Below are 14473 nucleotides of genomic sequence, written 5' to 3'. Positions count from 1 at the left end.
CATAGTGTGCATGTTATTTGAACTAAAATACCCATAATTTTAGTAAAACTGTTCATTGTTAATCCTGACTTCCAATGAATAAATTATATATGCTAAAATTAATATGATTTTCTTATGGCTTTCTTAGGTCTATGAGGGACTTATCTACATGGATTTTAGCAAGGCCTTGATGGAAGAACAGGGATATGGTAATTTTTGTAGTTTAAGTCTGGAAGGAAAAGCAGCTGTGTACTGTGTAAAACCTGCTTTATTTTCATATTGTTGCCTGTAGTGATCTGCAAAAGCTCAGCTTTGAGCCAGTACATACACACAACAGAATTGCACACTCTCACTCGTTAGCTAATTAAATGAACTGTTTGTAGTCCAAGTTAATCCGTATTAGCAACCATGGTTTAAGTTTCTGTCTTTGATGTCACCTAGTTTAAATCATACATTTTATTACTATGTATATGATTCTGAAGAAGCTGCCTCTATAACCATTCTGGTGTCATTTCTTCCTTTTTTCATACATGGCTGTCACGGTACTGTTACTTTGCATCAAAACAACATTATTATTGCTTCCTGATTAAATCCCACTGTATCCTTTCCAGACTTGTGAGTACCTCAGAGCAGTCCTACAATACTTGCTGTATTAGGAAGAGAAGACTAGTGCTCATAACTGTTTCATAGTTTGAGAGCATTTTGTGAAATTCCCTAAGTGTGCAGTAACAGTAGATGCTCAACATTTAGATCACTGCTGCAGTAGACAAAACTATTTGGTTTGTGTCCTACCAAGGATATGACCACCAACCAGCATGTCAAAGCTTTAGGGCACCTTCCATACACATTAACTTCTGAGTGGTTCAAGGAGAGGCACATGAAATCAGAAGTTAGAGTGCAAAAGTTTCAGAGCTGTCTTGATGCCAAAGTGTGCTTCCTTAGTGGGCTTTGAGGAGCTAATATTTGGTTAGAGATCCTTTTAAGGCCGGGCAGGTAAATACCCTTCTGGGGGAAACCCTCCACTACATCTCTTTACTGAGAAGAGAAAATACATTGCTTTTTTTGTGAAAAATATTTATTTATTTATTGCTAGGAAATGTTTTAATTATGGAATGTCATGTATTATAAGGAATTTTTACTTGTGTAATGCTTTTCTGAAAATAAATCTGTTTTTTATTTAACTTTTCTACATTTTGTGCAGAATATTGGTGTGTGGAACAGGATACTATGGTTTTGGGGACTGTCACTGAAAGATATGATCTCCAAACGTTTGGTTTTCTGTGAGTAAGTTTTTTCAGCTTACCCACACTCCAGTATCCACTTTAGTCTCCTCAGTTATTCCTTCTCCTGTCTCAAAAAAAAAAAATTACTCTGGACTCCTGAGTCTTCAGGTGTCAGGCTGGCTCCATCAGTACCTCAGTCACTTATGTGTGGGACTCTGATGTGGACAAACTAGGTTCCTAGCACTGCTTATACATGGCTCTCCACCTCTCCATTGTAGCTCCTCGTGAAGCCAGTTAGGACTAAGTAACAGATACATCCTCTGTGGCTGTAGGGTTATAAGCTATGATAACTGTGAGAGGCACTCTTGTTAGTCTTGGTGGAAAGAGCGGCTGAAGGTGTATTAGGGTAACATGCCTGATTCATGGACTAGTCCCCTGATATGGGTCTGCCGTTTTTCTACGGAATTTCCCAAGAAGAAAAAGAAGAAACTTAACATATTGCTGGGGTTTGCTCAAGGATTATTTTCTGCTTTTAATGTATTCCAGTTCCTTCATTGCTTCCAAACAAGAAAAGAAAACGATTTCCTTTGCAGTCTGACAGTGATTCATAGTCAGAAGAGCAGAGAGGGGATTCGGAGAAAAGAGTTTCTTTAGATTCCCCTCCAGAAGAATTATCTTTTTCTGAGACTCTGTTTAAAATGAAACATTTATTACAGTGGGAAAGGAATGAACTTCTTATCTCCCAGCAAACATATCATGATTTGTCACAACTGAATTTTCCACAGCCTGCAGCTGTTCCTCCTGTTTTATCTGCTTTAGATGGTGCTTTATTAACAACGTGCTGTATGCCTGACAGTCACCCACCTGCTTCCAAAAAGTCTGATAGGTTATATGAAGTATCTTTACCCATAAGTAGTTGTTTTCTAATCCCAACTCAAATCCTGCAGTGATTTCTTTACCTAAACCATCTACTGCTAAATTTACTAATCCCACTCCCTCAGACAAGGATGGGAAAGCTTTTGATGTTTGTGTAAAGTTTTTTATTCTGATACTGTTTTATTTTAACTGCCAGGCTCTCATGTTGAATTTTTTTTTACTGGCTTCTGAAAACATGAGGAAGTGAATTGTTGTTGTTGTACTTCTTCAGAGATTAAAATTTCATTAAATTCCTTAATTATATCTGCTTCCCAGGTAACTGACACTATTTAAACTGCTCTTAGGATTCTGCTGATGCTGTTTCCAGAGCAGCTGCTACTAGTTCAGTTTTGAGAATATTTGTTTGGTTATGTTCTCAAAGCTTACAAGAGGATATTAAAGCTGAGATTGTAAGTTCTCCCCTGGCCAAATATGTTCTGTTTGGTTCTTATGCTGCTGAGGTCCTAAAAACATTTGATGAAAGATGGACATTGATCCAAGGGATTTCTTATATTTTTCAACTTTTCTAAGTGCATTAAGAACTTTCCTTCCTTTACGGGTCCCTTTTCCAGGATGCAGGGTAAATAGCCTTACCAAGGTCCTAACAAGAAGAATTTCAAAATGTTGTGGAATGAGTCTCAAAGAAGAAAGCAGAGAGGCTTCCAGAACTGCGGAAAGTCCAAAAAGAATGACTATTTGCCACATCTGTCTCCCCCTTCCCACACCCTGGCAGTTTTACAAATGCCTCCAGTGTAGACCTCTTCCTCAGTGGGTTCGGAGACTATTGCAACAAAAGTACAAACAACATTGAGAATACTTTCCCCATTTCATCCTCCTCCATTCTGCAAACAGAGATCCCTACTTCCACCAATTTTGGAGGAAATGTTGAACCAGGGAGTCCTCAGATCAGATAGGAATTTGTTTTACTTATGGATATTTCTGATGCAAAGAAAAAAAGAAGAAGAAAGAGGAAGTGTAGACACCAGCCCTAGACCTCTTTTTAACCTTTTTGTCAAAATTGCAGAATGCAAAATGTTATCTCTGCAAACCCTGTTACCAATAATTCTGATGTTTTTAAATGATTTCTGTGTCTGACACACATGATTAGTTCTCTGTTTTAACCTTTGGTTTACCTGTTACTCCAGTGATATTTACAAAGTGCCTAGCTCCATTAACTGCTTACTGCAGGCTTCCAGGCATTCACATCTTTCTACTTTGGATGACTGTTTTATATTTGCAGATACTGTTTCCAGTTGACAGGATTCCAAAGACAAGTGCTGATAACCTAGAGGAATTCGTAAATTTCTTGCATGAAACACAGGAGGGAAGTATTATAATGACTGGTGACTTAAATTTACCAGAAACAGACTGAAATAATATTGGTTCAACATTAGTATGGAAAATATTACCATGTATGTTCAGGAACAATTACTTCTGATTGTAAAAATGTCTACCTGGGAACAGAACATACTAGACATTGTGTTCCTAAGGAAATGACTATTGCATCATGTCAAGTTTTACCACAGTAGATCTGCAGTGATTACAGTTTAAATACTTGCTAGATAATTCTGCCAAAGTGATATCTAAGCCAATGCGCAGAAGATTAATAACAGATTATAAGGAAGTAAAACAGTCACTGTGTAAAACTAATAAGAGTGATGTGTTCAGTGGAAAAACTGCAGATGGAATGTGGCAAGTTTTGAAAAGAAAAGTTTATCATCAGGATCTAGGTACAGAAAATCAGGAGGATATATTTACAAGAACAAGATATCAGATTAAGGTGAGAGACAAAAAAAATATAAGAAATGGAAAAGTGGTCAAAACTATATCTTTAAAAACTGAAATAGCAAGCTGGGCCAACAAATTAAATATAACGTGAGACAAGATCAAGAATAATTTGAAGAAAATTTGTATAAAGGTATTGAGCATAATGGGAAACCATTTTATAGATACGTAAAATATGGTAGGAGTAAAGGCACATAAGTTAATAAACTGTAGATTCTAAACTTTATTCTCAGAAGCAATAGATTATAAATATATTTACAACATCTTATGCAAAACAGATTGACTGGACTTAGGGAGTGATAAATTGTCCTAGTAACTTCTAGGTAACGTCAAATACTGAAATAAAATGAAACTGGATCCAAACAAAGCACAGGGAGGAGAAGGAATGAATAATAATAACCTGATAACACTTCAGCATGAACTTACAGTACCATTACATCTGTTATTAACTAGATCATTCATATATGGCGAGATTCCTCAAGATCGGAGACGTGCACTTGTCAAACCTGTCTTTAAGGGAAAGGGAATAGGACAAACCCAAAGTCATACAGACATATACATTTACTTTTATGTTGTGTAAAAATAATGGAGAGGGTTATTTTAGATAAAATATTGTCAGAACTGGAAAGGTTGGGACTTAAACTGTATATCAACATGCATATGTAATTATATTACTACCTGTAACATGATGTTCTGTAACAATATAATAACAGCTATAAGTGAAAAAAAGTGTGCTGTGATGGAATTTATATAGAGTTAACTTTAACATTTGATAGGGTCATACAAAAAACACTGATCAGTAAAGGAGAACAACTAGGTATTGATGTACTCCTGATAAGACGGGTAGCTGCATGGCTTACAAGTAGGACATGGCAAGTACTGTATAGCATTTGGACAGGGGAAATTCTAGGTTGCAGCCAGGGTGTCCAACAGGGCTGTGTCCTAAGCCTGTACCTTCTTAAGTTGTATTTTTCAGATCTATGTTTTTCATATGAGGTGTTCTGCAGTCTGTATGCAGATGACTTAAAAATGGGTAAACTGATTACATGTGTTACAAGTAGGGCATGTCTGCAAAAGAACTTGACTAAATTGCATAATTTGTCACAGGAGAATAATATGCTGATTAATACATTAAAAACTAAGCATATGAGATTTGGGAAACATAGATTGAAATGTGAATATGTAATGCATTTCATAGTGATTGAAACTGTAGACTCATTTAAGGACCTAGTTATATGGGTAGATCCAGCGTTTGAGTTTTTCTTATCATATCAACCAATTAGTTAATGATAGTTATAAACGTTTAGGTTGTATAAAAAGATTTATAAAATCTAGAAACTCAGAAATGATGAAATCATTATTTGTTAGTTACTTTAGACCCAAACTTGAGTGTAGACTTTCAGGACGGAAACCTTATAAGAAAACAAACATGAGTAAGTTGGAATGAGTACAGTGGAAATATACCAAGGGCATCTGTGGGTATGAAAATTTAAGTTATTATTATTATGAAAGTCTAAAATATCTGAACTTGTACAATGGCTCTTATAGATATTTAAGAGGAGACCTTGTTCAGGTTTACAGGACATTAAGAGACGACTACCACTGGGAAAGTTTGGGGTTATGAAAAATAGCAGAGTCATCAAACAGCCATGTAGAAGATTATTTAGAAATGACAGCTGTACCAGTTGTTTCTCTGAGAGAGAGTAATTGGTGCATGGAACAGACTATCAAATTACATTAATGTTAGCACTAGTTTAGATATTTTTAAGAACAACCTGGACTGTTTCAGTTTTATTAGCCATGCCTGAAATATTTGTATGTATGTATGGCAAAAAAATCTCCTGCTCAGTCTATGGTTTCAGGTGTAAAATTACAGAAATCATCTCTTATCGTTCCCACACACTGTGTTTTCAGCTAAAATGTTCTGGATTCATCTCTAGAAAGAGTTTTTCTCCCATGGGACAAAGTAGAACAGTATGAAGAAATCTTCCTGAACTTTTATAGCCAGTCCCAGATATCTGCCAGGAAATTTCTCAGGCTTCTGGGTTTCATGGTGTCTATGATTATCATGGTTTCCTTAGCCGTACATGAGATGTCAATGGTACCTCAGGTCAGTCTGCACCAAAACCTTTTTCAGTACTTGGGCACATCAGAAGGAGTTACTTTGGTGGGTGGACCAGTTATTGCTTAACCCAAGTCTTCCCTTCTCCTATCAGCCCCTTTATCAGCCTGTCACAACAGATACCTTAGACTTTGCTTGAGGAGCTGTATCAAAAGGGGTAAATCTTCAAAGTTTGTGGAACAGTCAGACAAGAACACATACATTTGAAAGAGATGTTGGCATTAGTCAATGCTTTAAAGGCCTTAAATCATCTATGGTCTCCTAGACCTCTGTAAGTTTTCACAGACAACACCATAGTGATGCGCCACATAAACAAATGACCACAGTGATGTGGCACATAAACAAATGACCACAGTGATGTGGCACATAAACAAATGACCACAGTGATGTGGCACATAAACAAATGACCACAGTGATTGGCACATAAACAAATGACCACAGTGATATGGCACATAAACAGTGGTACAAAACATCTTCTTGTGTTTGCAGACTTCCTGTGATCACCTAAAAAATAACAACTCAGCTCAGTTTGACTGTTCAGGCTTAGTACATTATGTCAGACCAAAACACTGCAGCAGAGAAAATAAGTAGGACTAGGACAGTCCATCACAAATGGAAACTACACCTGATAGTTTTCCAGGAATTGATCCTGGTGTAGGGAACAACTCAAATAGATGTTTGTTTCCTGTCAAAATAGACAGTTAAAGAAATTATGCTCCATGATTCCTTACAAACAAGCCTGGAAATCAAATGCTTTTTCATTACCATGGACGAGAATGTTCCTGTTTGCCTTTCCACACTTATACCCAGAAGTCTTCTAAAGACTATGAAGGATTCTGCAAAAAATGTGGTGGTTATTCTATTTTTGGCCCAGGCAACAGTGGCTCTTCCTTTTTTTTTTTGAAAGTGACCAAGGGCAATTACTGCAAGTTCCCCACAGGCTGTATTAGCTTACACAAGATGGGGGGGGGTTCATACTCCCTAACCTGAAAACACTTCAGTTGACTCTATGGGAACCCTTTTTTGAGAAAATGCTGCTCTAAGAACTATCCACTTTCAATGGCCCAGTTGCCTGTGGTTCTAGTTATTTGTGTGCGTTATTTTCCCTTTGACATTTCTTACATTTCCATCATGATTAATCTTTCGGACATTTCTGCTTGTCTGCCCGTAGATTCCTCCCTTTATTGCTATTCTCAAATGAAGCAGTTTTTGAAGGGGGTTTTACATGTCCGTCCAGCATGAAAACAGGTGGCTCCTCCTTGTGAGCTTAACTTTGTACTTGGAAAAACTAACACTTCTTCTATTTGAATGAGTTCATCAAGCTGATTTGAGGTTCTTAACTTGGACAATTGTGTTACTCATTGCTCTGACTTCTCTAAGAAGAGTATCTGAGTTACAAGCTCTTATGGTGAGTCAACCCTTCTCATTTTCCATAAGGACACTGTTTCATTGACAAATCCATCTTTTATGCCTAAAGTGGTTTCAGAGTTTACCTTAAGCCAGGCTATTAATTTCCCTGTATTCTTTCCAAAAGTTAAAAACAAAGGAGGAAAAATATGGCCACAGGCAGCTCAGATACTACTTGGACAGAATTAAATCCTTCAGAAAGGCCACTCAGCTATTTATTTTCTATGAAGGTAAGAAAAAAGGATGACCAGTGTCAAAGTAGGTGATCATTCTCCAGACGATCTTGGATTCCTGAATTCCTACCTACTCCCCCATATATTCCTAAGCTTTGGTAATATATCCAAATAGATTAGGATCCTGCAACAGTGATGTAAATGTTGAATATAGTAGAGCTGTGTAAGTAAACTTACCATAACAGCTGATGTTCTAATCAATATGAACGGATTGCCAAAAGCATAACAATAACACAATATTTATCTTGGTAATGCAGTGAGGTTACTGGTTCCTTGAAGGAAACAAGTAGTTTGCTTTGCAGGTGTGTACTGACTTGAGGGGTGTGTCCTCCTTGTTATAATACTGGTGCCGTATAACTCTTCTAGCTTTTGTTGATGTGCTTGATATGATGACTTTCTGTGACAAGTGTTTAATAGTCTCACTGTATAATGAAGGAGGTATGCACCTCTGCAGAGTGTAAAATCCTGCTCATTGACTTATTCCATATAACAGTGATTTTCACAAAATGAATGGAAAGGTGCAAGTCAGTTTACACATGCCGCTGTTTTGATTTCAACATTTTAACATTTCAGCACATGGACACATCAACACTGTCCATTCAGTATTATGAGTCTCAGTGTATATTACTTTTTAGTAAGTGCTATTGGACGCACACATACACACACACACACACACACACACAGAGCTGAAATTCTACAAACTCAGAGAAGATGGAGAACATGAGAGAAATTTCAACTCTCATCTTGCTCTTCTCCAAGTCTAACCACCATCAAGTCTCCAAAGACCTTCCAGTGACAATATTTTGAATTTATGTCAACTAGCCAGTAGCAAACAGTAGAGTTCACATTTTACATTTGTGACTTGGTATAGATACTTCATTTTCATGTATAATTTTTGTTGTATTTTTCCTGTTTCTATATTTTGTTTTGGTCCTGTTCACCTTTCATGACCATCAAGCCTTGTTTTACCTTGATAGGCCCAGTTTTGAAGGCCATTAATGACCCCCCTGATGGCTAACAAGAATGTTGCAAAGCTTGATATACTGAGCCCCAAACCTGCAAAGCTTAACAAGAGTGCACCTACTCTGATTGACTTGTACTCTAAGTCCCTTGCCTTGTTGCATATACTTCTGGGTCTTGCCCCGATGGAGCACCTATATTGTGTTGTAATCAATACCCTCTCCTGGGGTGCCAAGACTGGCTTTGACATCTCCAGTCCACCTTCCCAGCTAGCACCATCAGGGGTCATCTAGGGCTTAGTCACTGTGCAGTTTTTACTGGCTGCTGGCCCTGCACATTTGATTTCCTACTGCAGAAGAATGGAAGAGGCAGTGATTTAAAATAAATAAATAAATAAATATATATATATATATATATATATATATATATATATATATTAAATGATATGAAGGCATTATGGTCTTTTTCTCATATTATTTTTCTTTTGTGGATAATTGCCATTTTCAAGAGAAGTAAGCTGTTATATACTTGCTTTCTGTGTACCATTTAGGAAACTATGAACGGATGGATATCAGCTCTACACCGCCATTTTGGCTTGCATACTTGGGAGACCCCAGCGATTCAGGGAAGATACACAACAATGTACGGCAAAGATGGTTAAATGGTAAGTTAACATATTACTATTTCTTTCAGTATTAGTGGTATTAACAGCTACTTCCAGTCTGTCCCCTCTGGTGATGTCAGAGGACTAGTGCTTTGTCACCCTCTGCCTAGTGCTTTGTCACCCTCTGCCTCTCTGTGCAGGATAAAAGGCCTCTTGGATCTTTGATTAGTGTTTAATATTATCCTATATATTTAAAGCTATTCTGATATGGTCATGGTCGTTTTAGCTATAGAGAGACTAACTCAATTAATTTTAGGTGCAGAGTGTAGGTATGTGTTATACCACAGTAGTTGTAATTAACAGTGCAACACCACCATCACTGAACCAATAGTCCTTAGATGTAATTGAATTAAATGTTACTTTTGTTTGAAAATTTAAATAGCTGGTGGTAAGTCCAATATGCTGATGACTCTACACTAATCTGTTCCTCTCCCACCCTTCATGAACTCCACCTACTAATACAACCTCTTTTCATTCTGTTGAAGAATGGCTTACTAAATCTCAGCTAATACTTAACCCCTACAAAACCAAACTTCTCATATTCCATCCTACTTACCACTCCACTACCACACCCATTTTTTCCATAACCTCTAATAATAAAGCAACCATTTCTCCAAGTAACCACACCAAACTCCTAGGAGTCGAGATTGACTGCCAAATGAAGCTTGACATCCACTAGCCATAAACAAAGTACATAAAAATCTAGGGCTCTATACAGAAATAAACAATTCGTCACAAACTCTACTAGAGCCATTATAGCACAAGCCCACCTCATCTCCACACTTTTCTACACTTCTCCACACTTCTCCTATACAAAGTAATCTTAGAAAAACTAAGTTATCCAAACTTGAGGCATGCTGTAATAAAACTGCAAGGTTTGTCAGTAATACTCCAAATCAAACACACCCTCTTAAAAAACTCAACTGGCTTAAACTTCCCCATCTTCTCCTTTATAACCAGCTTATAACAGCACATAAGATTCTCTACTACTCAGATAAAACCCCTGCATTACAAAACATAATGCTACCTTATTTCAGTACTAGAGTACTATGCTCCAACAACAAACCTCTTCTTCAGGTCACTAAACCCAATAACTTTGCAGGAGCCTCCCTTCATTCAAATTTCATAGCCAAAATATGGACTACCCAACCCGCTAACATTACAGCTACAATACCTCTTGCCCAGTTTAGGAAGCAGTTAAAAACTTACTTCCAGACTAACTGGATCTGCAACTGTGACTCCCCAGGCTAGACTAACATCATCTTCTCATACCTACCATACAAAGGTACTCTAGCCCCATTCTCTGCTTCATACTTCCTGCAGACATATTTGTCATTATTGAGCTAACTTAGCTGTATTGATATGAGCTGTAGAATACATCCTAGTCTTATTTGATGTGATGTTTTTTTTTCCATTGTCACACTAATTCTTCTTGTAAACTGTTTCTTTTGTATCTGTGAAATCTATATTGTTACATATGAAAACTACATTGTTATACATGTAGTTTGTGAATTTATGGAGCTTTTCTCCACAGGCCTCTGCTGAAAAAGGACTTGTGTGCTGTAGGACTTTTCCGGTAAACAAATGTAAAATAAATGAATAAAATAAATAGCAAAATAAATAAATGGTCATATGAAGTACAGCAGTAAAAACATAAAATTTTATTACTCAAATGCAGGTAAGTGCTTTCACCACCATTTGGTATTGCAATTTGATGGCATTTGATTGTAAGATGACATGTGACTCAGTAGGGAACACATGTTTAATGTACGAGGAAGTGGAGATGTCACACATATGACAACAGGTGTAATTGGTTTGTCTAATGAAAGGATGATTTCGTAAGTAATTTGAAATATATTTAAATTGTTTGATTTTACTGTTGTTTTATATGGTCTGAGGAAGCCACCGGTATGGTGGTGAAAGCACTTACCTGCATTTGAGTAATAACATTTTATGTTTTTACCACTGTACTTCATACGACCGTTTATTTATTTTGCTATTTGCTTGGCTCTGCTTATTTGCAGTCGTACGTTTGCCTGCTTCGTGTTTTTTTTCTGTGCTCAAATAAAATAAATAAATAAAATAGCAGTACATTCAATTTTCTGTTATTAATGTACTGTAACTCTACAGATTCTGGATGTGAAGTTATTTGTCTTTATGCTTCGTTTGTTATGCAGAGGAAGGCTGTTGTATAACCGAGATGCAGATCCCACGAGAGCAGGTCAGATGAAGATGTGGATTCTGAGCCACCAGGTCCCAAATCCTTTAACCTGTCAGGGGTGTTACTTAACATGTATGTTGCCTTTGGATGCTTTAGAGAATTGGATTTTGGACCAAAAATATAAGTATGGGATGGTAATATTTTGCAGAAATTCAGTCCAAAATAATTATACTGTTGTAACAAACAATAACAATGTAGTTCCAAACACAGAATCATGACAGTCTTCAAACTAAGCTAGATTTGTAGAAGAAGTAGCCTCTGTATATGTATTTGTGTAGATATTACAAATGAGCTTTAGGAAGTTCTGATGCAGAAAAAGTACAAGTCCCTATGCCCCAGTACGCAAAACAAATGATTTATTGTGAGCGTGATATAGGCCCATTTCTAGAGGGGTAGCATAGAGTCAGGGTCTACTAAAGTACCAAATACATGGCCAGTCTTCAGTTATTCTTTAGCAACCAGTTCTACACTACCCATTATCACCCTTTAATTCCTGAAAGTTGTAACTCACGTTATTTTTTGTTACTTTACAAGGATTTAGCATTCATGTTTAGTTTGGTACTTTATTTCTTTAATTTATTCCCATCCCATAGTCACAAAAGAGTATGGAAAAGCCATTGGTGTCTGCATTTATGATTGTTCAGTTTTCCCAGATTCTCCATCTGTCGTGAACTTAGATAAAACAAGGATGGATGGACTTTACCTTTACCTTAAATATCTGTTGTTGAACAATTTCTCCGTGTAACATTACGTATTACAGATTTTGTCTGTATACATGGATGGGTGATATAGTGCTGAACTAAAGCTACATAGACCCTTTTGGCAGTGTCTGTAACTTTACAGCTTGAGTCCAGCCATATGGCATTATTGCATGTTTCAAACTGTACTTTTGCCCTGCATATGTGGCAGAGACATGTGGTAAACAGCAAGAGAGTGAGCATCTTTTGACAGTCATAATACAGACGGGCAAAAGTATTACATTGCATAAGAAAGGAATGTTGTTACTCACTGTGAAATTACAATAGGTTAAAAACAAGCAAGTGATTAGAAAAAAGTATATGAACAGAAGATGCACAGATACAGAACAATTTGAGAGGGTGTATAGTGAGATTATGCTGAGACAGTGGAGTAAAGGTCATAAACTGGATTTACTGCAGCAAACTTTTATTTGCCCTAAGGAGATACATATACATGCATGCATACATATAATTCTGGCAAAGGCACTAATGCACTTCTAGCCTGCCAGTATACCAAAAACGGTTATTTATAATAAGTGTCCAAGTTGTTCTTAAAATATCTAAACTAGCGTTTGCTTTAATATAAATTGGTAGTCTATTCCAGGCATTCTCTTCTCCTCAGAGAACCAGTTAGCATATCTGTCATTCCTGTATAATTCATATACAGATTGTGTGATGATTTTTTTACTACTCTTTGATAATCCCAAACTTTCCCAGAGGTAATTGTCTCTAAATGTCCTTTTTACTGAATAAGGTATCCTCTTAAAATCTATTTGAAAGACTGTACAGTTTCAAATATTTTAATTGTTCATGTTAGCATTCACATCCACGGATACTCCTGGTATATTCCCACTGTAGTCTTTCCAATTTATTCATGCTAGTTTTCTTAAAAGGTTTCCGTAGTGTAGTTTGAGTCCGTTACTTAAAAACAATGATTTTAAAGTTTCTGATTTCCTTGACTTTACAAATCTTCTTATACTGCATATAGTTTTGTAACTATCATTTTTACTTATCTTATTTTATTTATCCTTTGTTGACCAGGCTGGTTCTCACTAGGCTAGTGGCGTCTTTTCAGGGCAGACCTGAGATGGTATTTATACTGCTGGAATAAATCTGGCCAGGGCATCAGGGAACTTCCCTGTTACTTTCAGCAGGCACCCTGGGATCTTTTACATCCATCTGCCATACCACCAAATCAAGGAGATCGGACTTAGATTTGATGTCTCATCCAAAAGATGGCACACTCAGGAATAAAGCATTCCCCCCAATGCTGCGCTACAGTATCAGCAATTTGAAAATTAATCCAGTCACCCAGAGTGAGAATAGAATCCTTAACCTTCTGATTTTTCAGCACCAAAGGCGATAGCGATACCTGATGACCCACTGAAACCACTGAGACTAGGGAGTTAGAGGTCATAAGCTGAACTTACTGCATTCTTCTCTTATCATTAACCAATTGGTTGATATAATAAGAAAGGCTAAAAGCTGAGTTTACCCATATAGCCAAGTCCTTAAATGACTCAGTGTGTTCTGTTTCAAATATTCAACCTTTAATCTACGTCTCCCAAATCTCACGTGCTTGGTTTAATGATGGATTTATCAGCATATTATTTTGTGTTCAATTTAATCAGTTTTGTTTTCAGAGATGCTTTATTTGTAATAGATTTAATTTGTTTTGATATTCTCAGATTATCTGAATACAAACTATAGAACACCTCAGCTAAAAGAGATAGCTCTGAAAGATATAATTTAAACAGGTATGGCCCCAAGATAGTGCCCTATGGGATACCCCGACTGTAACCTAGAATTTTACCGGCCCAAATACTGTATGATGCTTGCCATGTCCTATTTGTAATCATGCAAGCTATTCATCTTATCAAGAATATATCAGTACCTAGTTCTAATGTATTTTTCAGGGTTTTGTATGACCCTGTCAAAGGCTGAAGATGTGTCTGTATAAATTATATCACAGTGCACTTTTTTTTATTTTTAGCAGTGATCATTTTATATTATTAGCATCCTGTTATAGGCTGTTATAAATATTTTCAGTATATGCCTTGATAAAAAAGACATTTTTAACAGGAGACATGGGGGTTACAGAAGTCAGGAGAATAGTTACATTATGAATTTTTTAACAAGATTTGCCCATTTGTCAACAGATTGATTACTGTAGCACATCAAACTTGGCATGTCTTTTCTGACTGTTCTACAGGAGACATGGGCAAAT

The 14473-nt window shown here is 36.8% G+C and overlaps 1 protein-coding gene across 1 annotated transcript in view; it reads left to right on the top strand.

The window, feature by feature from the left end:
- Nucleotides 1-14473, top strand: part of LOC122809496 — a 396891-nt gene that overhangs the window by 379820 nt on the left and 2598 nt on the right. Inside the window, exons 17-18 of the mRNA XM_044081048.1 lie at nt 128-188; nt 9175-9288. Coding sequence (XP_043936983.1) covers nt 128-188; nt 9175-9288 — 175 coding nt within the window. The remainder of the gene's footprint in view (nt 1-127; nt 189-9174; nt 9289-14473) is intronic.

The sequence above is a fragment of the Protopterus annectens genome, chromosome 8.part0 (assembly GCF_019279795.1).
Source record: "Protopterus annectens isolate FY-2018-M chromosome 8.part0, PAN1.0, whole genome shotgun sequence".
NCBI lineage: Eukaryota > Metazoa > Chordata > Ceratodontiformes > Protopteridae > Protopterus > Protopterus annectens.
The sequence above is the reverse complement of the archived record's forward strand: the minus strand, read 5'-3'. Positions and strand labels throughout refer to the sequence as shown.